Below are 26,981 nucleotides of genomic sequence, written 5' to 3'. Positions count from 1 at the left end.
TCCAACCCCCCCCTGCCGTAATCTCTGTGAAATCTGTAATTTACATATATATAAAAAAGAAACTTGTCTGATTTCTCTTAGGCCATTAGATTCTGCACTTAAAGGAAGGCCCTCTTTTACAGGATTCTCTGTTTATCTTCTACTCTTAATGGAGTGAACACATAATTTATCATCCAAATAGGGACATATTTGGGAATGGAAGGGGGATAACTATTAATTATTATCTATAGAAAGCAATCATAACCTCAGATCATGGGAAACAAGCAGAATCATATGGTGCCTGACTGTTAAGGAGAATGAATACTTACGGAAAGCATATAATGTGCTAAGCATTTTATATATATTACTTCACTTTCAAAACCATCCTCTGATGTGGTTATGTGAACACATTTTTAGCAATGAATCTGGGCTCTATGACGTTAACCCAAGGAGTTAACATATACTAATCTAAAAGGAATTTTATGAACTCAGTACAGTTTACAATAAGAACCATTGATTGAATGGAGGAAATGCATTAGATACACATATGGCCAAAAGCCAAATGTTAAAATCAATACTTGACTAAAGTCAGGTAGTGTTAGAATAGAAGGGACTTTTTGGAGGCAAGATTAAAATCTGAAAACTTATCTAACATTTTAGAAGTCAAATTTTGAAAGTTTGACAGTGGTGAAGGAAACAGAATTTATCGGCACCATTCACTGATGGAGCACTCCGGTGGTCCCTGTGCTGCAGGCCTGTAATCCCAAAGACATGCTCACTTTGATCAGAGAAATGTTTGTTAGTGCACAGTGTTAAGGAACTTTGGATTCACCCATCATCGAACCTTAAAAATCCTGGATCTGCTGCTACTGAAAATGTTTACTCACCTGTAGCTACTGTTTTGTCAGGCTTTTGTTTTTTGGTCTCCATAGTCTAAAACTGTAAAGAATTGGCTTCCTCAATTTGAATTTTGACCAGTGGGAACAAAATGTGCATTGAGGTTCTCTTGATTCTCTAATGTGTGTTTTTTTTCCTTTTCTTCCTACTTGTAATTTATTCATCCAGTTGATCAGCATATATTAAGCACTTATTTGGTGTAAGACAAAAGTCTTTGCCCTCAAGGAGTTTAAATCGTGGGACTTGGGGAGACAGACAATAAGTAAAACTATAGATAAAATGTATAACGTATAGGGACTTCCCTGGTGGTCCAGTCGCTAAGACTCCGTGCTCCGAGTGCAGAGGGGGCCTGGGTTCAATCCCTGTTCAGGAAACTAGATCCCACATGCTGCAACTAAGACCCGGTGCCGCTAAGCAAATAATTTTTTTTTTTTTTAAGTATATAAATAGTGTTAAGTGCTTTTAAGAAGAATAAAGCAATTAAGAAGGATATGAGGAATTCTCTACTGTGACTGGGTCATGATGATTTCTCATGATGTTTGTGGCGTTTTTTTATTTTCATGAAGTTTTTAGGGGCAGATTTGGCATTTGACAATCTTGCATATGAAGATTTCCCAACTATGGCTTTTTTTCCCTGAACAACTCACTCTCTAAATATAATTAAATAACTAAAAATCAAATATAGTTCTTAAAGGTTATTTTTTTTTTAATATTTTGAATGCTAGTATATCAACTAATTATACAAAGATTTGGATTTTCATGAAATTTCAACTCTGTTATACTGTCTTATATTATTATGTAGAATTTTGTAAGCATTTATTGGCAAAAAAAAATGCAGTATTTTCCTTAAAATTATCGTCTAGGCACACTTAATATTTCCTTTAACTGACAGTTTATTCTCTTCTGTAATCAATAATCCTTCATAACTTTTGTATGTAAAATTAATCACCTTCACAATAAATTTATTATTACAGCATTTTCCTCTTACAGTATTAAAGATACATTGATTTATACTTCACCTGATGGCTAGAATTTCAATACAGAAAGCACATAAGGAAATCCTCATTCCATTTACTCCTAGGTTGCTTATAGAATTTTAAATTACACACTCAGTTATAAACATTATGGTATTTCCTGTTTGGGTTACTTCAATACCCTGTTTAGATATGATAATGAAGGGTGTGATCACACAAGCCTTTGTCACATATGTGTTCAGGAAGGCCAGAGATGGCATCAGATCAGATGTTTAGCTGAGTCTAAAGCTGAACTCTTTAGAGGTAGAACTCTTCTTCAAGTTTGCTTTCTCAAATTCAGTTCTTCCTCCGGAGGGGCACGATAGAGTCAGTCACTGGAGTGGGAGCCTCCCAGCCTTCATCGTGTCTGGTGCCTAGAGCAATGAACATGGCATCTAAGAGATCTTAGCAAGGTTCACATTGCTTTGTTGTTCAGTCGCTCAGTTGTGTCTGACTCTTTGCAACCCCATGGACTACAGTACACGAGGCTTCCCTGTCCTTCAACATCTCCTGGAGTTTGCTCAAACTCAAGTCCATTGAGTCGATGATGCCATCCAGCCATCTCATCCTCTGTCACCCCCTTCTCCTTTTTGCCTTCAGTCTTTCCCAGCATTAAGGTATTTTCCAATGAGTTGGCTCTTTGCATCAGGTGGCCAAAGTATTGTAGCTTCAGCTTCAGCATTTGTCCTTCTAATGAATATTCAGAGTTGGTTTCCTTTAGGATTGACTACCTTAATCTCCTTGCTGTCCAAGGGACTCTCAAGAGGCTTATCCAATACCACAGTTGAAAAGCATCAATTCGGCGCTCAGCTTTCTTTATGGTCCACCTCTCACGTCCATACATGACCACTGGAAAAATCATACCTTTGTCAGCAAAGTGATGGCTTTTCTTTTTAACATGCTGTCTAGGTTTGTCATAACTTTTCTTCCAAGGAGCAAGCGTCTTTTAATTTCATGGCTGCAGTGACTGTCTGCAGTGATTTTGGAGCCCAAGAAAATAAAGTCTGTCACTGTTTCCATTTTTACCCCATCTATTTGCCATGAAGTGATGGGACAAGATGTCATGATCTTAGTTTTTTGAATGTTGAGTTTTAAGCCAACTTTTTCACTCTCCTCTTTCACCTTCATCAAGAGGCTCTTTAGTTCCTCTTCACTTTCTGCCATAACTGGGTGTTATTAACTGAGTGATTGGGTTTTCACTCTTGTCTGTTACTGTCTCAGTCTTTCTGGCACAGTAAGCCAATATGGTCCTTTTGGCTTTGTTGATATGCATGGCTTTCACTGGTAGGCAATGAGAACCTGAGTGAGTTTTTAGCATGTGGCTCCTAATTACTTAACTTCACAAAGCAACTATAGTGTCAATTGGTAGGAGCTCTGCTGAAGCTTGAATTCAAATAATAAAAACCACTTGCATTTTAACTCCAATACTCACCTTACACTCAACTGGTAAAAATGAATAATCTGAAGATTTAAACTTGAACATAAAAATGGATTTACTTTTACCATTTTAACCCTGCGGTTTCATTGCCTGCCATAAAAATTGGGCTTCCTAGGTGACACTAGTGGTAAAGAACCAGCTTGCCAATGCAGGAGACATAAGAGACATAGGTTTGGTCCCTGGGTTGTGAAGATCCCTTGGAGGAGGGCATGGCAGCTCACTCCAGTATTCTTACCTGGAGAATCCCATGGACAGAGGAGCCCGGTGGGCTATAGTCCAGAGAGTCACAAAGAGTCAGACACGACTGAAGCAGCTTTGCTCGAAGGCATAAGAGAAGCAAAGAATAGGCAGCATCAGTGCCAAGCATGAAAAAGGGGGTGGGAATAAAAATTGCTAAACATTCTAAAAGCTGGTACGTGTCTTCTCTCCAGGATCACCTGTAGGATGGCAGGAGGTGAAGCTCAACTTTCTCTTCCCCCAAACTTAGCGGTGGTAAGCAAGATCTCAGTAAAAATCATTGCTACCACTACCCTGATTCCCACTCCTACTGCTGGGAGAACTATTTCCACTGCTGCTTTTGCTTCTGTGGTTATATAGCCATATGGCTGGTGAGCTCGTGGGGCCCTTCTCAGGCATGGAGGGTGAACACACTTTTACATTGTAGTCTTTTTTCAGCCACCCTCTAGACAATGGGCCTGACAGACGGAAGATGCAGAGGCACTCTGGATGGAAGATAGAGGGAAAAGTTCATAACTTTCTAGGGAAAGCACTCCCATACTGCAAATGGTGCTATGGTTATTATGAATTTGAATTCATAATTCTTTCTTGAATTTTTAAAAGTAGTTATATGCATGTGATGCTTTCTATTTTTGTCCAGTGTTTGGTTTCCCTCCTCAAGGTATAGTTGACCTGAGCATGATGATGCTGTAGGAAAAGGTGTGAACTTGAGTCCATCTAAACATACAATTTGATCGATAATTAAGCAAACATTTATTTACCTCATGAACTTGACTTGAGCAAGTCTCTTGGACCGAGTTTCGGTTTCATTGTCTGTAAATTTAGGATAATGTAATCATCTCTATCTTAGTTTTTTATGAGGATGAAAAGAGGAAGCCAGTATAAAGTGATATGTAAGTGGCTAGGTCACTTACATATCACTCTCCACTGGTAAAGATTAAATGGGGTCTTATTATGTAGCTGGGACAAATTTTTCTTCTGAATTTTCTGTAGCACTTTGTGCTAAATGGCAAGTTTAGCTTGGTTTGGAGGCGAGAGCTTTGGTCTGGCTGAAAGTAAGTACCAGACATGAAGTGAGAAGACCCGGGAGCAAACCCATGCTCCACCCTGCTTTGTTAGTTATGTGCCCCAAGTTAAATTGCTGAAAAAAAAAATCCTAAAGCTATGTAGCTCCAAGGTCACTCACTGTGAGAATTAAGTAGAGAAAGATCTAGGAAGGCACCTGGAATGCTTGGTGTTTAAAAAGCATTTCTTCAGGGAAGAGAAAGGTAAGGGTAAGTCAGAATGGTCCTGATAGGCAGCCTTGCAGGGAGGAAAAAGCATGTCCTGCAATCACCCTAATACCGTTTCCTCAGATGTGAATTGGGACTAATAATAGTTAGTGCTAGTCACTCAGTCGCGTCTGACTCTTTGAGACCGCATGGACTGTAGCCTGCCAGGCTCCTCTGTCCATGGAATTCTCCAGGCAAGAATACTGAAGTGGATTGCCATTTCCTTCTCCAGGGATCTTCCTGACCCAGGGATTGAACCCAGGTCTCCTGCATTGCAGGTAGAATCTTTACCTTCTGAGACACCAGGAAAGCCCATGTATTCCCTTAATTATCTCTTAGGACCACTCTAAGAACTAAAAGGTATTCCATTTCTGGTTATTTGCATTTAACCAGAAAAGGATTAAGGGCTCAAAAATTTCCTCACCTCACAAAGCTCAGAGTCATACCTAAGATAATTCTCCTAATTTTTATTTATTTTATTTTATCATTGACTGTGCTGGGTCTCGTTGCTGTGCAAGGGCTTTCTCTAGTTGCCCCTCTGCGGTGAGTGGGTGGCTACTCTAGTTACGGTGCATGAGCCTCTCACTGCATTGGCTTCTCTTGTTGGAGGGCACAGGCTCACTTTCCCCGAGGCACGTGGATCTTAGTTCCCAGATCAGGGATTGAACCCGTGTCCCTCACACTGGCAGGTGGACTCTCAACTGCTGGACCACCAGGGAAGTCCGCAGTTCTCATTTTTAAAGACCTTGTTCTATGTTAACTGACGATATTACCCAGGATGCCCTTTTGAGAAAATGAAGGCAATTCATTGTAAAACTTTCCTGCCTCTGTTCAGGCTGCCTTTTGGGTAATGAAACACAATAAAAATTATTGAACATAGAGGAGGCAAGAGAAGAGGGGCACTTGGAGGAAATGGGATGATGATGTAGGAGCAAGAGGGACACAGATGCTGGCAAATGTGAAAGAAGAAGGCCACCTTCCCCAGACCCCAGCCCTGTCCTTTCTGTTGAAACCTTTGTGAAGTTCCCCTGGTGCCAAACAAAAAGCACCAGAGAAAGCACCAGATGGTGGGAAGAACCCCAGACTATGACTTGGTTTATTTGTCCCTGCGTTGAGCTTGAACTTGGTCTACATGCTGCACCTGTATGTTCTTGGGGGAATTCCCAAGAATAATTTCTGAGACCATTTCTGAAGCCCAGTAACATTCCTGGGTAATAGAGTTTGTAAGTTGCAGAACCAGGTTTTGAACCCAAGTACTGCTGCTGCTGCTGCTAAGTCGCTTCAGTCGTGTCTGACTCTGTGCAACCCCATAGACGGCAGCCCACCAGGCTCCCCCGTCCCTGGGATTCTCCAGGCAAGAACACTGGAGTGGGTTGCCATTTCCTTCTCCAATGCATGAAAGTGAAAAGTGAAAGGGAAGTCGCTCTGTCATGTCCGACCCTCAGCGACCCCATGGACTGCAGCCTACCAGGCTCCTCCGTCCATGGGATTTTCCAGGCAAGAGTACTGGAGTGGGTGCCATCGCCTTCTCCGGAACCCAAGTACAGTTGCCTGCAAATCCTCATCCTCAGATTTTGCATCCAAGGATTCAACTGATGGGTGGATAGAAAGTATTTGGGAAAATTAAAAATGCCAAAAGATCTAAAAAGCCAACTCGAATTTGCTGCACACTGGTCACTATTTAATGGCATTTACATTGTCTTTATAACTATTTACATAATGCTTGTATGGAATTAGGTATGATAAGTAATCTAGAGATGATTTAGGGTACAGGGCAAAAAGTGTGTAGGTTATCTGCAAACACAGTGCTGTTTTATGTAAGGAACTTGAGCATCCTTGGGGTTTGGTATTTAGGTGGAGGGGGGTTACGGAACCAATCCTGTGAGGCCGAGCATGACTATATTCCAATTACCTGCCACTTTTCAGCTCCAAGCTTGACTATATTCCAATTACCTGCCACTTTTCAGCTCCAAGCTTGGAGCCACCCCTGGTGGCTAAAGATGTCTGAGCCAGCAAGTCAACGTGGGGGTGCCATTCAGAAGTGGTTTATGTCAGCAGTTTATTTTATTGGTCCTTCTAGAAGTGGGACTGGGGAATAAGCTCTTTTATTCCTGAAAGCTCAGTGAGGAAACAGAGTTGGTTTCTGACAGGCTTTGAATTTGAGGAGAATGTGAAGATTGGCTTGTAGAATAGTGGCCTCCATGTGAGGGAACAGCAGAGGAACAGCTGTGAGCCATTCCAGGAGGGTGGGTGGGGGAGATCCAGAAGACCCTGGTGTTTCAGAGAGAAAGGGAGTGAGGAAGGAGTGGGACTTCTAAGCTCCTTCCTGTGCTCAGCTGTGTCCCACCCTGCTGAGAGGTCAGACAAAACAAGAACAGGAGAAGCACACGAGATTTACCAGCTGGAATGCAGGTTGCTTTGTCAGTGCCTGAAATCACATCCCTCATCTCATTCAATTTCTGTTTCCAGAGATTTCCCAGGGCTTGTTTTTGGATCATATCCTCAGTTTTGGGGGTGTGTACCCTTTTTAAGGCCAGTCTGTGTATTTCCTACTCTGTACAGTTCTCCTAAAATCCCTGATCTCTGAAAGTCACCACTTGATGGTTACATCACCATGAAGAGATGTTAGCCATCCAAGCCTTGGATATTTAAATCCATCAGTCTGCAATTACAATGACTAATTCAGACACATTTCAGCTGCATATGAGAGCTGATATGTTTCTTTGTTTCTGTTTAGTTATGTCAGTTTCAGGTGTAAGGTGTACAGCCTTGTAATTTGACATCTGTATACACTACAAATTGATCACCACCACGAATCTAATTACCATCCATCACCAGACAGGTGACCCCTCACTCATTTCACCCATCCCCCAGCCTCTTTCCCTTCTGGCAACCACTAATCTGATCTCTGTAACTCTGAGTTACCAGTTCCCTGCAGATACCAAGGGACAACTTAATGCTGTAGTGAACATAGGGAGTGCATATATCTTCTTTTCAAATTAGTGTTTTTGTGCACATGTGATAAATACCCAGAAGTGGAATAGCTGGGTCACACGGTAGTTCTAGTCTAAATTGTCTGAGGCATCGCCATACTGTTTTCCATAGTGGTTGCACCAATTTACAATCCTACCACCTGATGTCTTTTCTTCTGAAACTTTTTAAAACATGAAATACTCCAGTCGTGCATTCCGATGGCTGGAAGGGTGAATGAATAGTTGTCTAATCACCCTGGAGACACAGATGCTTTTGTGAGCTGGTGGTGAGGTAAGGCTGCACATCTCTGTGGGAATGACAAGTGAATGAGTCTGCTGCTCTCTTAACCTGCTGTTCTTTTCTCTCTCCATTTTCTCTCCTAGGAAACAGATGGAAGACTGCTGCGACCCCGCCCATCTCTTTGCTATGACTAAAATGAATTCCCCCATGGGGAAAAGCCTGTGGTACGATGGGGAGTTTTTATACTCGTTCACCATTGATAATTCAACTTATTCTCTCTTCCCCCAGGTTAGTAAAGAGTTTACTGCCTTTCAATATAATTTCTTACATGTCTTGATATCATAGGAAAGGGATCACTGACCTTTTCTTACCAATCAGATCTACTTCTTTTCATCTTATTTTTTCTAAAAAAAAAAAAAATTATTTATTTACTTACGACTGTGCTGGGTTTTCATTGCTTTCTCTCGTTGCACATCACCAGCTCGAGACATGTAGGCTTCAGTAGTTGTGGCTCACAGGCTTGGTTGCCCTGTGGCATCTTCCCGGACCAGGGATCAAACTTGTGTCCCCTGCCTTAGCAGGCAGATTCTTAATCACTGGACCACCAGAGAAGTCCGTATTCTCTTCTTAATTATAAATTCTCCCCTTTATAACTGTCATTTTTGTGTGTATGTGTGGGAAGAAGTCAAATGGTGTTTTGATACAGGGGCAGCAGTAGCATAGTATAGAATAACAGATTTCCTAGCGCTTCTGATTTGAGTCATATGAGACTGAAGGAGGCAAGCAGAGAAGGAGGCGAGGCCAGGGAATTGTGGAATTCTAGTGTTTTGAGGTTGGCTGTGGAACGATCTTGAAGATTTGCAATACTGGAATGTTTTCTTAAGGCTGGTATTGCTCTCAGGGAGTGGGGACCATATGGTCAGAAGTTGCTTCTTAGAGCTCATGAATCTTAACCCTGTGGTTAGATTACTGCTCTGAAGTGGAGGAGTGGTGGTGATGGAAAGAGAGTATCTGACCACTTTTGAAGTGGTCTAAATCAAGCTTTGCTCCCTTAATGTTTTCCTCTGTGGTTTTCCAAGCACTGAAATCAAATGTTTTATTAAAATAGATCTATGTAGCAGTGGACTTTCCCGGTTGCTTAGTGGTAAAGAATCTGCCTGCAATGCAGAAGACACAGGAGATACAGGTTTGCTCCCTGGGTTGAGAGATCCCCTGGAGGAGGTCATGACAACCCACTCCAGTATTCTTGCCTGGAAAATCCCATGGACAGAGGAGCCTGGTGGGCTACAGTCTGTGGGGCTGCAGAGTTAGACACAACTGAAGCAACTTCTTGAGAAAACTATATGCAGGTCAGGAAGCAACAGTTAGAAATGGACATGGAACAACAGACTGGTTCCAAATAGAAAAAGGAGTATGTCAAGGCTGTATATTGTCACCCTGCTTATTTAACTTATATGCAGAGTACATCATGAGAAACGCTGGGCTGGAAGAAGCACAAGCTGGAATCAAGATTGCCTGGAGAAATATCAATAACCTCAGATATGCAGATGACACCACCCTTATGGCAGAAAGTGAAGAGGAACTAAAGAGCCTCTTGATGAAAGTGAAAGAGGAGAGTGAAAAAGTTGGCTTAAAGCTCAGCATTCAGAAAATGAAGATCATGGCATCCAGTCCCATCACTTCATGGGAAATAGATGGGGAAACAGTGGAAACAGTGTCAGACTTTATTTTGGGGGGCTCCAAAATCACTGCAGATGCTGACTGCAGCCATGAAATTAAAAGACACTTACCCCTTGGAAGGAAAGTTATGATCAACCTAGATAGCATATTCAAAAGCAGAGACATTACTTTGCCAACAAAGGTCCGTCTAGTCAAGGCTATGGTTTTTCCTGTGGTCATGTATGGATGTGAGAGTTGGACTGTGAAGAAAGCTGTGGTGTTGGAGAAGACTCTTGAGAGTCCCTTGGACTACAAGGAGATCCAACCAGTCCATGCTAAAGGAAATCAGTCCTGGGTGTTCTTTGGAAAGAATGATGCTAAAGCTGAAAGTCCAGTACTTTGGCTACCTCATGTGAAGAGTTGACTCATTGGAAAAGACTCTGATGCTGGGAGGGATTGGGGGCAGGAGGAGAAGGGGACGAGAGAGGATGAGATGGCTGGATGGCATCACCGACTCAATGGACGTGAGTTTGAGTGAACTCTGGGAGTTGGTGATGGACAGGGAGGCCTGGTGTGCTACAGTTCATGGGATCTCAAAGAGTCGGACACGACTGAGCGACTGAGCGACTGAACTCAACTGAACTGAAGCAACTTAGCCCAGCACAGAGAATCTGTGTAGCAAGTGAGGGGGAAAGAAAGGAAATCCTTATTTCTAGGGAGCCCTAGAAGTCATTAGGTGAAAGGTGGAGTAGGAGTCATGAGGTCGCTCCTGAAATTACTTAGAACAAGAAGTTACTGCCATAATTGTGGTTTAGAGATTAGGAAAACACAGTGGCCACTGCCATTAGCAGAAACGAGCCCCGAGAAGTTGTTTCAACTCACCTCCTCCCTCCAGACCTTCCTCCAGTGCATCTAATGGGGAAGATTAATTTGCATCCGGAACACTAGTTGCAGAGAATCCAAGAGGGGCAGTTTTCTTTAAAGCAGTCAAGCTTTAGCAGGAAGCTAGAAAAAGAGTGGAATTGAGGTTGAATGAGCCAATTTGCAGTATCTTCTTTGTGCAAAAACTGATACCAACTTGCTATGAAATAAAGATGAGATAAGGAAGCAATCTCCTTTAACAGCGCATCAAATAGAAAAATATTTAAAGAAATCCAAAATAGGATTTTATAGATGAAGGCTTTCAGTCATACTAACTGACTCTGTGCTAGGAAATAGATTTGAAGAAAAGAAATGATTAAAGAAATACAAACTAACCTCCCATCTTATCTGTAAGTTGCAGCAGTCAGATAGCAGGAAACATTGTCCTTTTCAAGTGCATGCGCATGAATTCTGTGTCTCTCCCTGCCAGTTTCGAGATCAAGGAACCATCCCTGAATAATAAAGGAAACGTACCTTTTTCTTAGAAAGCGTTAAGCCATTCTATCACTGTGTGTGCACAGTCATTCCAAAGGCCTGAACCAGTTCAATGGGTGGACTTGAAAAAAAAAAAGTTACATGTATATTCTTCTGATGAGATTCTGAAATGACTAATTAATTTATAGAAACCCTGGAAAATCAGTTTGCAGCAACACAAAAGGTATATATCCCTGGGCCCTCTTATTTCTTAGTGAAAGAATTCTAGTTTGTTATCAGGAAGCTAAATTGTCAGTTAATTGTTAGGCTTCATTCATGCTCCTGGCGGGAAGAAACTGCCATGTGCTCATTAGGCAGAAATGCAGGTGGGTGAGCTGGGCTCCATGTTGTCAATTGAGTATAACATCTCTCCTTTCCCTGTATTTCAGCAAAATAATGCTAAATCACTCCTTCTCTAACTGAGATGTATAGCTTTATATTACACTTTTAATTATATATTTTAATGTATTTATTTTAATTATGTATTATACGTCTCCCCTAAAGGCTCAATATAAGTTAGCTACCGTTCTTATTGGTATTATTCCTTCGCCCATTTTTATCCACTGCTTTTATTGTTGTTGCTGAGGTGCAATCCAAGATTATGTGTTTGATGTGTAAAGTAATAGGTCCTGAATCAAGGTTGGAGGGTCCACAGAGGCCCTGTAGAGATGGTGTGTATTTTGTAATTACAGTTAGCGGCTTCTTATTTGTACATCTTACAACATCCCATGGCTTTATTATCTGCTGCTGCTTCTGCTGTTTAGTCGCCAGGTCATGTCCGACTCTTTTGCAACCCCATGGACTGTAGCTCACCAGGCTTCTCTGTCCATAGGATTTCCCAGGCAAGAATACTGGAGTGGCCATTTCCTCTACCAAGGGATCTTCTTGATCCAGGGTTCAAACCTGCATCTTCAGCGTCTCCTGCTTGGCAGGCAGATTATTTATCACTGAGCCACCTGAGTAGCCTGGCTTTAATTTATTCAGTTTCACGTCGTATGCAATTATCTGCATAATTATCTATCACAATTTTCTAAAATTCTTTATTTGCTGATCTCAATACTATCTTGTGAGGTTTTGTGGGAACTCATTTTTGTGCCTCGTACTGTGCTTTGCACTCAGTGTAGAGGTTCATTTCTAGCTGCTCACGGTTGCCAAGATCTCCTCTGAAACATCCCACCTGGGCTGGACCACTGCTCTGCTCTGGCTTGAACCACAGGAGACCAAGCAGGATAGTTAGATGTAGTTGTTTCCAAATGGCTCTATCAATGTATTTTGATGAGATACTTCTTGATTATTATTAGGTATGAGGTGGTGCAGTGACAAAGAATCCACCTGCCAATGCAGGAGCTTCAGGAGATGTGGGTTCAATCCTTAGTCAAGAAGATCCCCTGGAGTAGGAAATGGCAACCCACTCCAGTATTCTCGACTGGGAAATTCCATGGACAGAGGAGCCTGGCAGGCTACAGTCCATGGGGTCGCAGAGAGTTGGACATGGCTGAGCATGCACGCATGCACCGTTTAGACATGAAGGGCTGAATTATAATCTTTATGTGAGTTTTCTAGAATGTACTGTGTGTGTGTGTTTGGAGGGGAAGGTGTGTTCGTAGGTGTTTCCATTTTGAGAATACTTTAGGATCCCTCCATCCCCTGGGTTGGAATCAACTCCTTGCTCTGCCTGTCTCTTTGAAGCCTGCATGGTCCATATTTGTAGATAATGCCGACTAAATACTATTTTGGGGCTTCCCTAGTAGCTCAGCTGGTTAAGAATCCATCTGCAGTGCCGGAGACCCCGGTTCGATTCCTGAGTCGGGAATATCTGCTGGAGAAGGGATAGGCTACCCAGTCTAGAATTCTTGGGCTTCCCTGGTGGCTCAGCTGGAAAAGAACCCACCTGCAATGTGGGAGACCTGGGTTCAGTCCCTGACTTGGGAAGATCCCCTGGAAAAGGGAATGGCTACCCACTCCAGTATTCTGGTATTCTGGGCTGGAGAATTCCATGGACTGTACAGTCCATGGGGGTCACAAAGAATTGGACATGACTGAGCGACTTTCACTGTCACTTGACTTATAACATATTTTTGCCCAGAAAGAGCATAAATTTCTTTGGGAATGAGTGAGGAAGTAGCAGGAATGTTAGAAACCACAACTGTGCTAATATAATCTGAGAAATATTTTTCATTGGTGTAATAAAAACATGGTCAGCCTACCATTCTCTTACATCGTGCTGGATAGTCACGTGAAATACATCACAAACTAGATGAGTCATTTTTCCTCAAAATATCCACCCAAGGCCATATGTAAGGAATCACATAATTAATGCACCTCAAACAGACACTCATTTCCAGTTTCTCTGGTTGCCATAGACTTCCACTTGGCCTAGATCCACCATACCCTTGGCCCGTGGGAAACCCAGCAGAACATGCTGAAGCAGTTTTGTCAAAATGACTTTGTTAAAATGAAAATACACATTTTTATTTTCCTTCTGAGTAATGTGCTTAATAGAATCCTCTGAGCTTCTGGACATTCACAGAGCAATTTTTTTTTTTCTCCTAACAAAATTTAGATTCAACTGTGCGATCTATGGCTTTCAGTAATTCAGCTTTTTTACTTACCAATATGATGGTAGTCATTTTCCAAATACATACCATTTCAGCTGAAGGAAACTAAAGAGACTAATGTTTGGTGGGCATAGATCTTTGCCAAGCCAGTGTTGGTTCATGCTGTCAGACTTGTGTTTGGCTAAACTTTGGACCTCTTACGATTCCCCATGGCTTTATTATCAAATTTCTCCAATTCTGACACAGGGACTTAACCAAATAGGTACTTATTTATCTCAAGCAGTAATTTGAAATTAGGTGAGTAGTTTAAGGCTGGGTGGTGGCCACACAGTGCCATCTAGTTCTCAGGCTCCTGCCTTAGCTGATGGCCAGGTAACCCAGTTTTGATCCAGGATCCCTGTAGGACTGAGAGGAAACAGAAGAAGAAAATTTGGATAGACTCCTGCTGATGTGCCAGTGATCAGAACTGAGTCTCATGGCTGTGTCTAACCAAAAGAGAGGCTAGGAAATTTTAGTATTTCATCTCTGGACAGATGCACTCCATGTGCTGACCTGTGCATGCCTGCTAAGCCGTTTCAGGACTCTTTGTGACCCCATGGACTGTAGCCCACAAGGCCTCTCTGTCCATGGGATTCTCCAGGCAAAATTACTGGAGTGGGTTGTCATGCCCTCCTCCAGGGGATCTTCCCGATCCAGGGATCAAACCCGTGTCTCTTGTCTTCTATGTTGGCAGGCAGATTCTTTACCACTAGTGCCACCTGAGAAGCCTTGTGTTGACCTGCACTATCTGCCTTAGTTTTTTTCACGTTAGCTCGCTTTATCCTCATAGCAACTCTGTGTGATGGTTACTGTGGTCTTCATTTCATAGGTGAAACTGAGAACTGAGGTGGGCTAAATAACTTACGCACAGTTCTAGAGATTGCAAGTGGAGGGCTGACATGTAAAACCCGGCCCATCTGATTTCCAATGTATTATTGTTTATTCTCTTTTTTTTTTCTTCTTGAACAATCATGGGTTCTGGCTATTTATTGTTAATTTATATCAGTCACCTTGAAACCATTTTAAGTTTTTTACTTCCCTTAGATGAATATTCTTAAAGGAAATGGAGAAATTCTTTTTGTAGCTATCTGAGAGAAAAAAAAAACAGAGTACAGACATGCAGGCTCTAGGATCTCGTGAAGCGGTGTAGCTTCTCTTTGACTTTGAGTGCCTTATGACCCACTTAGGAAGGAGAAATAAGACTAGTCCCTTTATTTTGGTTTCTATTAAATGGGTTCTTGGGCCCAATTCCAATGTGTGTGACTGGAGACTTCGCCTCACCACCAAGCAATTCTCAGACACCAACTGGTGGTCTTACAATTCAGCTCAATTCTGACACTACATACCTGGAATTAGCATCAGATTCCAAGGACTAAGAGATGCAGGTTTGATCCCTGAGTCAGGAAGATGCCCTGGAGGAAGGCATGGCAACCCACTCTAGTATTCTTGCTTAGTATTCAAGGACACAGGAGCCTGGTGGGCTACAGTTCATGAGGTTGCAAAGAGAAGACACAACTGAAGCACACCAAGGACTCAGTCCAATAAGACTGCCCTCCTCGTCAAACATCAGTGGCAAGCCCAGGTTATGGCTTTTGCTTTTGACTGACTGACTATGCATTGGAGGTTCCAGTGACTCCCTCCAACTCAGGCTGCCAGTCGCAAGTCCAGGTCTTATCCTGATTGACTTCTGACTGACCCTCTATAAATCAGAGGTTCCTATGACCTCCTTCTTGCGTTCTGTGAGTTTGCTGGAACTGCTCACAGAACTCCAGGAATCCGTTTACTTTCTCCATTACCGATTTATTACAAAGGCTATTAGAGGATATAGATCTACAGCCTGATGAAGAGTTACATACAGCAATGTCCCCAACAAAGGAGCTTCTGTTCTTGGGGACCTTGAGGCCTTGCTTGGTTGCAAGCGGAAGCACCCTGTTTCCACAACCTGGAAGTTCTCTGAACCTCATCCTTAGGGTGTTTTGTGATGGTTCTATTATGTCAGCATAATTGATTACAACATTGACCATTGGTATTTGATTCAACTTCTAGCCACTCTCCTCTCCCTGGAGATCCAGGGAGTGAGACTGAAACTTCCAATCCTCTGTTCATGATGAGTTCCCTTGACAACCAGCCCCCATCTGCATTAACATAAAGCCAGTTGTGGTGTGAAGGGGCTTGTGATGAATAACAAGACACCCATTTCGCCTTTATGGCTCTGAAGGAGTTTCAGGAACTGGGGAAGTGAAGCGAAGTGAAGTGAAGTCACTCAGTCCAACTCTTTGCGACCCCGTGGACATAGCCTGCCAGGCTCCTCTGTCCATGGGATTCTCCAGGCAAGAATACTGGAGTGGGTTGCCATTTCCTTCTCCAGGGCATCTTCCTAACCCAGGGATCAAACCCGGGTCTCCTGCATTGCAGGCAGACGCTTTATCCTCTGAGCCACCAGGGAAGCCCCCAAGAACTGGGGACAAGAGACCAAATATTATAAAAGATGCTCCCTTCACTCATTACTCATGAAATTACAAGAGTTTGGGGAGCCATAAGGCAAGAGACCAAATATCTTTCAGAAACATATTTTGGTCATCTGAATGACCAAATATATTTGTTCCTTATAAATCACATCACATCTGTCATAGAGAAATCCAGGTTCTCAGAGGGAAGCACTTTATTCTCTGTACATTGCTTCTTTATTACAGGAACCCAGAACACGATTCCACTGCCATTAACTACCTCAGGGCATTTATTCTTTCATCATTGGTTGAGTGCCAGTGATAGAGAAAAAATATGTAGGGAATGGAATCTAAAGATCTGGGGTTTAGACCTGGCCTTTCTATGATGGTATTTGTCATCTCAGGTAAGTCATTAGTGGTTGTAACTATTCTCAGCCTGAATTTTAGAATTTTCAGTTCAGGATTGATAATACCTGGTGTTCATAGTTCAGTGTTCTTATGAGAAACTAAGTTAAAATGAGATTAGGGATGTAAAAGTACTTTGTAATGAATGCACAATGCAAACATATAATAATGTTACTTTTATTATCTTTTTAAGCATTTATGGCATGTAAGCATTTCTTAGGAATTTTAGTAATAAAGGAACCAATGGGGGAGTGGAAGCACTAGAAAAGGGGTCAGTTTTCCATGCTGGTGAGTAGTGAGGAGATAAATCTGTTGAGTCTTGGATTTGGGAAAATATAAGGAGTGATGGAGAATGCCTCAGACTCTGGCAGTCAGACATTTGTATCATTATAGTTGGATAATAATGATGATATGCTGAAATGTGATGTGAGAAATATGCAGTGTGAGAAACATTATTAATTTCTAGTGAATTAAGATTCTATGTCTAAACAGTGGATTAGCTACTGTTCCTCATACTGTTCTGTAACTGAGAAGATAAGGAGAGTGGGTCATCCCAGGATTTCCGCATGTCTGTTATCCTCAGAGGAGAGGAAAGCACAAGATTATAAGTGAGTTGTGGATGAATCTAGAGTCTTTCATTCAGCGTGAAGTAAGTCAGAAAGAGAAAAAACAAATATAGAATATATCACGTATATTGGGGCTTCCCTGGTGGCTCAGTGCTAAAGAATCTGCCTGCCAATGCAGTTAATGCGGATTTTATCCTTGGTCAAGAAGATCCCCTGGAGCTGAAAATGGCAACAAGCTCTAGTATTCTTGCCTGGGAAATCCCACGGACAGAGAAACCTGATGGGCTACAGTCCATGGAGTTGCAAAAAAGTCAGACATCACTTAGTGACTAAACAACAACACTTATATGTGGGATCTGAAAAAATGGCCCTGATGAACCTATTTGCAGGACAGGAATAGAGACACAGAAGCAGAGAACAGATGTGTGGACGCAATGAGGGAGGAGGGTGGGACTAATTGGGGGATTAGGATTGATATATATACACTACACTACCATTGTAAGACAAATAGCTAGTGGGAGCCTGCTGTATAGCACAGGGGGCTTGGCTCAGTGCTCTGTGATAACCTAGAGGGGTGGGATGGGGGGCGGGTCTCAAGAGAGGAGATATATGTATGCATATAGCCGATTCACACTATGGTACAGCAAAAACTAACACAACATTGTAAAGCAATTATACTCCAATTAAAATAAACATAAAAGGAAAAAAAAAAAAAAAGAAGTGAGTTGCCCCACAGAGTAGTTGAAGGTAAACTGAAAGATGTGTTTGTCTTTCAAACTTAAAAATAATTACAAATTAAGATCTTTCTGTAATGAAAATTGGGCTTCCCTGGTGGCTCAGATGGTAAAGACTCTGCCTGCAATGCTAGGAGATCTGGGCTGGATCCCTGGGTAGGGAAGATCCCCTGGAGGCGGAAATGGCAACCCACTGCAGTATTCTTGCCTGGAGAAGTCTATGGATAAAGGAACCTGGCAGGCTAGAGTCCAGGGAGTCCCAAAGAGTTGGACATGACTGAGCAACAAACACTTTCACTTTTCTGATATTTATCATAGGTTGTCTATGGTTGAAGATAAAATGAAAATGAGATGTAATGAGTGGTCTATCTTGCCATGGTGTGGACCTTTCTAAAATGTTTGCAGTGTATAAAATTTAGTGCAAAGACTGATCATGGCTCAGACTTACAACTTCCTGGAAACAGTTGAAAAGCCTGCATGACACCAGTTACCACTGAGTCAGGTCTCATCTGCAGGTGTGATGGGAGCGATAACTCTTTTCAGGAGGTTTGCATGTTCCATAGAACATTTTCTTCTTAGATTTGGTTGACATGACAGGGTGTTTTCCTGCAGACAAAACTGGTATATCTCTGTTTTTCTTCAGCTGGTGTCTTTATCTTGGTCCTTCTTATGAGCCAATGTCCAGATGTAGAGAGGTATTTCTGATTTTGATTTCATTTTGAGCTTTTGTTTTCATACCAGGAAGCCTCTGTTTCTTTTTTGCTCTTGATGTACTCATTTGTACTTCTTAACTCTATTAGGGATCTCACAGAGTCGGACACGACTGAAGTGACTTAGCAGCAGCAGCAGGAACTGCATAACAGAGAAGGCAATGGCACCCCACTCCAGTACTCTTGCCTGGCAAATCCCGTGGACAGAGGAGCCTGGTAGGCTACAGTCCATGGGGTTGCTAAGAGTCGGGCACGACTGAGCAACTTCACTTTCACTTTTCACTTTCGTGCATTGGAAAAGGAAATGGCAACCCACTCCAGTGTTCTTGCCTGGAGAATACCAGGAACTCGGGAGCCTGGTGGGCTGCCATCTATGGGGTCGCACAGAGTCGGACATGACTGAAGCGACTTAGCAGCAGCAGCAGTAACTGCATAAAGATACATTTGATTAACTTAGAGCATACACTAAATTTTCTCTAACTTAATTAGTTTGGTCAGGGAATAAAAAGATACAAAATGAGTATGGAGAACATTTTCTTAATGTTTGTATCTGTTCAAATCAATTTACTCTCTTTCTTCTGCTAATTGGCCTGTAGTCTTTAGGTCCCTTGGGAGCTGATGCAATGTTCTTGTCATCCTTCATGGCCTGACACACCTTCTTATCTGCAGGTCAGAACTTCAGGGTAGACTTGCCCAACAGGGTGAAGAGGGGGTAGGGAGGGGATAGAATAGGGAAGTGAATTTAGCTATGGAGACTAAAAGGAGGTCCAGCCAGTAGTAGCCAAGTAGATTAAGATTCTCAATTTAGGTAACTATTGTCAGTAACCAGGAGATAATAAGAAGCAAAAGAAAGACAAATACCATATGGTATCACTTATAAGTCTGGAGTTGAAAAGAGGACACAAATGAACTTATCTGTAAAACAGAAACAGACATAGAAAACAGACTCGTAGTTGCCAAGGCAGAGAGGGAGTGGTGAAGGGATAGAGCGGGAGTTTGGGATCAGCAGATGCAAACTATTATATAGAGAATGCATAAACAAGGTCCTACTGTATAGCACAGGGAACTGTATAGTCAATATCTGTGATAAATCACAATGAAAAAATACGGAAAAGAATGTATACATAACCAAATCGCTTTGCTATACAGTAGAAATTAATATTATAAATCAACTATACTTTAATAAAATAAAAAGGGAATAAACGAATGGTTACCAAAGGGGAAAGGGAGGAGAGGGAAGGTTAATTTAGGAGTTTCGGATTAACATATACACACTTCTATATATAAAAAGATGAACAACAAGGACCTATTGTACAGCACAGGGAACTATATTCAGTATCTTGTAATAACCTGTAATGAAAAGAATCTGAGAAAGAATAGATGTATATGTACACCTACATCAATTTGTTGTACACTTGAAAGTAACACAACATTGCAAATCAATTATACTTTAATTTAAAAAAGAAAAAATAAAATAATGTTCCACTAGTGTGAAGCTCTATCCAGAGAGCCAGATTCATCTGTCAGTGATTTCAAGTTTCCAGCCACTAGGCTAGACATTTTGGGAACTGGCAGCTTCAGGGAGGTACAGACCAGAGGAGGGCAGGGTCCCATCCTTCTAGAGACTTGGGAGCTGATTCTTTAATCCAGGCAGGGACCCAGGGGAACAGGATGGACGTTTCCAGCATGGACATTGTTAGGACTTGGCCAAGTCATAATGTCCCTCCACACCAAGCTGCAAAAACAAGGAGCATATGATTGAGGCCCTCTCCAGGGCCGAGTTCAAGTTTCCTGGCCACCAGAAGCTCCACAGCTCCAAAAAGTAGAGAATTACTGGCTCTTTCCCTTTGCCACCACCGAAGTTTCTGGTGTCCCGTATTTCTGGTGTCCCAAGTTTCTGCTGCTGCCCCGCACGGTGTTATGGATACTATAAGAAAAAGCCATACCCAAAGTCTCCCTTTTGCCAAGGTGTCTCAGATGCTAAGATCTACATCTTTGACCTGGGGTGGAAGAAGGCAAAAGTGGATGAGTTGCCATCACATGGTGAAAAGCTGTGGCAAAGGTGGTTTTCACATCCTGGTGTGGCTCCACCCCATTATGTCATCTGTTTCTATAAGATGTTGTTCTGTGCTGGAGCTGATAGACTCCAGACAGGTATGTATGGTGCCTTTGGAAAGCCCTAGGGCACAGTGGCCAGGGTCCACTTTGGCCAAGTCGTAATGTCCATCCCCACCAAGCTGAAGGACAAGGAGCATGTGATTGAGGCCCTCTGCAGGGCCAAGTTCAAGTTCCCTGGTGGCCAGAAAATCCATATGTCCAGGAAGTGGAGATTTGCTAAGTCTAACGTGGATGAATTTGAAAACATGGTGGCATGAAACACTATCCGTATGGCTGCAGGTTCAAATGCATCCCTGTTGTTGTTCAGTCGCTCAGTCATGTTTGACTCTTTGCAACCCCAGGGACTTTGTGACCCCAGCATGCCAGGTCTCCCTGTTCCTCATCACCTCCCAAAGTTTGCCCAAGTTCATGTCCATTGCATCAGTGATTCCATCCAGCTGTCTCATCCTCTGATGCCCTCTTCTCCTTCTGCCCTCAGTCTTTCCCAGCATCAGGGACTTTTCCAATGAGTCGTCTGTTCCCATCAAATGACTTCAGCATCAGTCCTTCCAAGGAGTGTTTGAAGTCAACGATGTTAATTTCATCGCTAATCCTGGCCTAATTGGAACAATTTTTGAGAACAAGGCAGAGGCACATTTCTAGAACTGAGTCTGAGCTGGGTACCAGGAATCTGGAAGAGCAACGTGGGAGTGTGTTTTGAAAATAAGACAGAAGCCAAGTTACCAGTGTCACACCAAAAGGCTGGAGGCAGAAGACTGTGGGTAACTTGATGTTGGTTCCCACAGCTTTGGGTGGCTACTTCCCCAGATCATTTCCCTGAAGCCAGGGCTGGTCCACATTTCCCAGGGCTCCTGCCAAGTCTGCAGTGACCTGAGTGTGGGTTCAGGCTGAGAATTAGGCCTGAGAAAGAAGAATTTTCTGACAAAATATTAAGTTCTTACCCTCTCCTGGGTCACCTCTGTGGACTGACAGTCCAGAGGACACAGACACTCAGTGAAGGAGAGAATCTGGGCAAATTGTTAACCAAGGCAATGTATTAGCAGTTTGTCTGAAAAATATGGGACTTCCCTGGTGAAGAATCTGCCTCCAATGCAGGAGACATGAGTTTGATTCCTGGCTGGGGAAAATCCCCTGGAAAAGAGACTGGCTCCCCAGTCCAATATTCTTGCCTGGAGAATTCCATGGACAGAGGAGGCTGGAGGGATAGGTGACCGGCTAAGTGTGGTGAAATTTAGGATGGATAGAGTGTGGATCAAGATTCACTGACTATAATGGAAACAGAAGTGCTTTCTGAGAATAACCAACATTTTATACTCTGAAAACTATTACACATAAAATTTTTCTTGCTACATTTTATTTTTCCTGTCTGCTGAGACTCAGACTTTTAACTCTTTGCTAAGGAAAATAAAAAGGTGCTGAGCAAAAAGACAATAGCAAATTAAATTCATTCGAGAATTTTTACTCTGGGCGATCTGCTGTTAATGCATTGGCTAGCAGCTCCTTATAAGTATATGACTATTTTGCTTAAAATTTTCTCTTCTTAGGGTTCAGTCTACTCTAATGAGTTGGCCAAAAGTTTCATTTGGGTTTTTCCATACCATCTTACAGAAAAACCCAAATGAACCTTTAGACCAATCTAATACAATTTGGGGTCTCATCTACTATTCAGATGATAGCACATTCACAAAGTATTATTATTCTGGAACCGTAAAACATATACATTTTCAAATTGGTTTTTTTTGTTGTTGTTGTTAAAGCTTGACGTAGATGTTGACTGTTACACACAAGGTCATTAAGAAATGAAGTAACTGCAGTTGGCAGGTGCTTCCAGATGAGATGGAGATTGTTGGAGTTCTTCAAACCTGAAGGCCAGTGATATGTATGGACTCCAGGGAAAAGTATAGTATTTCTTTTCCAATAAAAATAAGCTTTAATCTTAATTTTATTTGTATTTACTTATTTATTTACAAGTATCTATTGGTATTGGTCCTGTTCAAGTGTCATTTTTTTTAAAGAAGTATAGCTGATTTACAATATCATGTTAGTTATGGGTATACAGCACAGTTGTACGTATATATACATCTATATAGACATATGTATTTTTTTTCATATTCTTTTCCCTTGTTACAAAGAATTGAGTATAGTTTCCTGTGCTTTCCAGTAGGTCTTTGTTGATTATATAAAAACTATAGTACTTCTATGTGATCCATAAAATTTAGTACAAATCGAGAATCAACAACATGTAGTAAGAGTTGAGTTAAATTTTAAAATAAGGCTTTGCTGCCCCAGAAATTCCCTTTCATGTGTGTTGAACTTGCCACCAAAATGAATATGCCCTGTGCCAGAAAAACTATGCTTTCTTAAAATTTGGGTAATTCTGTACAAAATAGAGAGTTGACACATTCGTTCATCAGGCATTTATTAAGCAACTTCTATTGTGTACTAGGGACTGGACTCACTCCTGGGGAGGTGGTGGTGGGTGAAAAGAGACCTTTCTCTCCCCTTATTTGGGTCCTGTCTTCAGTGTCCCAGAGACTCCTTACCTTCCACATGTTCAAAATTTAACTCCCTCCCTCCCCATCAGCTTCTCTTTATTCTCTGCTGCAGGAAATGATACCATAACCCACTCAGTCACTGGAGTTGTACTTAACGTTTGAGTCCATCCTCTGTACCAACCACTTTTCCAGTGGCGTTTTCTTTTGTAAATATCTCTTGATTTCACCCCTTCTTTCAAGACCTCTCTGCCACTGCAGTAGGTCAGGGTTTGTCATCTGTTACATGGGTTCATTCGAGAACTTTCTGACAAGTTTCACTGTTAACGAACTTGCTTCCCTGCAATGCCCTGCACCCTGATGCCAGTGGCTGTCGTGACAAAATGTAAATGGTTTGTGTAGCTTCTCTTAGGCTGCTCCTCTCTGCTTGCCATGCAAGCAAACAAAAGCAAGTGGCCAGACTGAACACTCGCCAAGCCTGCTGGAACAGGGTCAGAGCAGGAAACTCATGGAGAAGGACAAGTAGCAGCTGGCAGATACTCTGCTGCTTTTGCATGATTAAAAATGATGAGATTCTAGATGTTCTAGACTCCAGGAGAGGGACCCTTAAGCTAGGCTGGCATATTAATCATCTAATTAGGAGTGCTAACCCTTCCCCTCATCTGGTCCCATCACTTCTTGGGAAATAGATGGGGAAACAGTGGAAACAGTGTCAGACTTTATTTTGGGGGGCTCCAAAATCACTGCAGATGGTGATGGCAGCCATGAAATTAAAAGACGCTTACTCCTTGTAAGGAAAGTTATGACCAACCTAGATAGCATATTGAAAAGAAGAGACATTACTTTGCCAACAAAGGTCTGTCTAGTCAAGGCTATGGTTTCTCCTGTGGTCATGTATGGATGTGAGAGTTGGACTGTGATGAAAGCTGAGTGCTGAAGAATTGATGCTTTTGAACTGTGGTGTTGGAGAAGACTCTTGAGAGTCTCTTGGACTGCAAGGAGATCCAACCAGTCCATTCTGAAGGAGATCAGCCCTGGGATTTCTTTGGAAGGAATGATGCTAAAGCTGAAACTCCAGTACTTTGGCCACCTCATGCGAAGAGTTGACTCATTGGAAAAGACTCTGATGCTGGGAGGGATTGGGAGGCAGGAGGAGAAGGGGATGACAGAGGATGAGATGGCTGGATGGCATCACTGACTCAATGGACATGAGTCTCAGTGAACTCCAGGAGTTGGTGATGGACAGGGAGGCCTGGCGTGCTGCAATTCATGGGGTCGCAAAGAGTCGGACACGACTGAGCGACTGGACTGAACTGAACTGAACTGAACTGAACCCTTCCTCTCATGTGATCAAAACACTGTGGTATTTTTGTACTAAGATGCAGCAGAGCTTGACTTTGTCTTGGTTTATCATCTCAGTGTTTGTGGCTGATAGAGAGCCCTCTGTAGTCATGACTAGCAGCCAGAGGACAAGCCTTGCACCCATGGGTGAATGTCATAGCTTGCCAGAAAAGGATTTATCAGTTGGCTCAGGGATGGATAAGAGTTGGCCTCTTCCCTAGCATGATGGGAGGGCTGGGATCCTGCCTTGCTATTGGCCTGGATTGAGGGCCTTCAGTGCCAGACCACTGCTGGCCTCAATGGTGCTTTTCCCAGAGGCCACTTCCTTTTCTAGACTGCAGGCCCTCAGTCTTGGACAAGTTAATCCTGCCTGATTACCACCTATAGATAAAGGTCAGACTTCATGCAGTGGCACACAGGCCTTCAATATCTGAACTCTTGGAGAATATAAGATGGTATCAGTTTAGTAATAGCCATCCACCTTCTTCCCCTGCTGCTTATTACTTTATACAATTGATTCTCAAACAACACGGGTTTGAAGTGCATGGGACTACTTATATGCCAATTTTTTTTAATAGTAAATACTAAAGTACTACTTCATCTCCTGTGGGTTGAAACTTAGGTTCAGAACCATGAATACAGAGGAACCATGTATAAGAAGGGCTTATTATAAGTTAACATGAGAATTTTTTTGACTGTGCAGAGGATTGGGCTCCCTAACCACCCCTCCCCCTACATTCAAGAATCAGCTGTACTCTGTGATTACCACGTGACTTGCATTTCCCCTCAGAAGTTGTGCTTTTTTATTCCCTCTGCCCAGCATATTCTTCCTTTTGTTGTCTGATAAATTTTTCTTCATCTTTCAAGATCCAGCTAAAACATCTTCATATGTGTATTATCTTCCCAGTTTCCTCTCCAAAATCTCTGTTGCCTGCCGTGTCAATTAAAAATCTGTTCTCCCCCTCCTCTGCCCTGTATATCTCTGTCACTGTACTACTGAATAGCAGTGATTTGTTCACATGCTTTCTGCACACCAGAAAGCTTCTGAGGGCAGTATCTAGACAGGTTCTGGCACATAGCATGGCAGATGGTAAGTGAAAACAAGCTGAATTAACAGTAGAAGGGAGAGTTGTTCTTCCAGAGCCTTTGCAACCACATGACTGCAGCTTCATTCTTTTGGAAGGAGATACTGCCTGTACTGGAAGGACCCAGGATCAGTCCTGTGAAGGCCATAATACTGGGAGAAGGAAAGGGAGTGGGTGTTAACAGTGATCCACGTTGTGTGGGATGTGGCATGTCCGAGATCACTTAGGGTTTCATTCTAGATTTCAGATGAACACAATCATACAGTTGTAAAGTTAAGCCACAGTTTTGGTGCTGGACATGTAGTTGTTATAGTAAGTCCCCTACATATGAATGAGTTTTGTTTCAAGGACGCATTCATAAATCCAATATTTTTTAAATCCAACAAAGTTAGCCTAGGTACCTAACTAACAATCACCTATATAGTAGAGTACTGTAATAGATTTATGATACTTTTCACCCAAATAATACATAAAAATACAAAAATAAAAGCATTTTTAGCCTTATAGTACAGTACCTTGAAAAGTGCAGTAGTACAGTCCAAGGCATATGGGGGCTGGCATCGAGTGAACAGGCAAGAAGAGTTACTGACTGGAGGAGGGAGAGGAGGTGGGAGATGGTAGAGCTGAAGGATGGTCAGCAATAGGAGACGGAAGGCAAACTAAAATGTCACTGATGCCTGACATTGATGAAACACACATTCACATCTTTAAAAGTTTGTAACTTGAAGGTTTGTATATAAGGGGATTCAGTTCAGTTCAGTCGCTCAGTCGTGTCCGACTCTTTGCGACCCCATGAATCACAGCATGCCAGGCCTCCCTGTCCATCACCATCTCCCGGAGTTCACTCAGACTCACGTCCATTGAGTCAGTGATGCCATCCAGCCATCTCATCCTCTGTCGTCCCCTTCTCCTCCTGCCCCCAATCCCTCCCAGCATCAGAGTCTTTTCCAATGAGTCAACTCTTCGCATGAGGTGGCCAAAGTACTGGAGTTTCAGCTTTAGCATCAGTCCCTCCAAAGAACACCCAGGGCTGATCTCCTTCAGAATGGACTGGTTAGATCTCCTTGCAGTCCAAGGGACTCTCAAGAGTCTTCTCCAACACCACAGTTCAAAAGCATCAATTCTTCGGTGCTCAGCTTTCTTCACAGTCCAACTCTCACATCCATACATGACCACTGGAAAAACCATAGCCTTGACTAGACAGACCTTTGTTGACAAAGTAATGTCTCTGCTTTTCAATATGCTATCTGGGTTGGTCATAACTTTTCTTCCAAGGAGTAAGTGTCTTTTAATTTCATGGCTGCAGTCACCATCTGTAGTGATTTTGGAGCCCCCCAAAATAAAGTCTGACACTGTTTCCACTGTTTCCCCATCTATTTCCCAT

The 26,981-nt window shown here is 42.4% G+C and overlaps 1 protein-coding gene across 1 annotated transcript in view; it reads left to right on the top strand.

Annotated features, from left to right (window-relative positions):
- Positions 1–26,981, top strand: part of ST8SIA1 (ST8 alpha-N-acetyl-neuraminide alpha-2,8-sialyltransferase 1) — a 165,051-nt gene that overhangs the window by 48,588 nt on the left and 89,482 nt on the right. The window contains exon 2 of the mRNA XM_010855955.1: positions 8,192–8,336. Coding sequence (XP_010854257.1) covers positions 8,192–8,336 — 145 coding nt within the window. The remainder of the gene's footprint in view (positions 1–8,191; positions 8,337–26,981) is intronic.

Source organism: Bison bison, unplaced genomic scaffold, assembly GCF_000754665.1.
Source record: "Bison bison bison isolate TAMUID 2011002044 unplaced genomic scaffold, Bison_UMD1.0 scf7180017864370, whole genome shotgun sequence".
NCBI classification, from domain to species: Eukaryota; Metazoa; Chordata; class Mammalia; order Artiodactyla; family Bovidae; genus Bison; species Bison bison.
The sequence above is the reverse complement of the archived record's forward strand: the minus strand, read 5'-3'. Positions and strand labels throughout refer to the sequence as shown.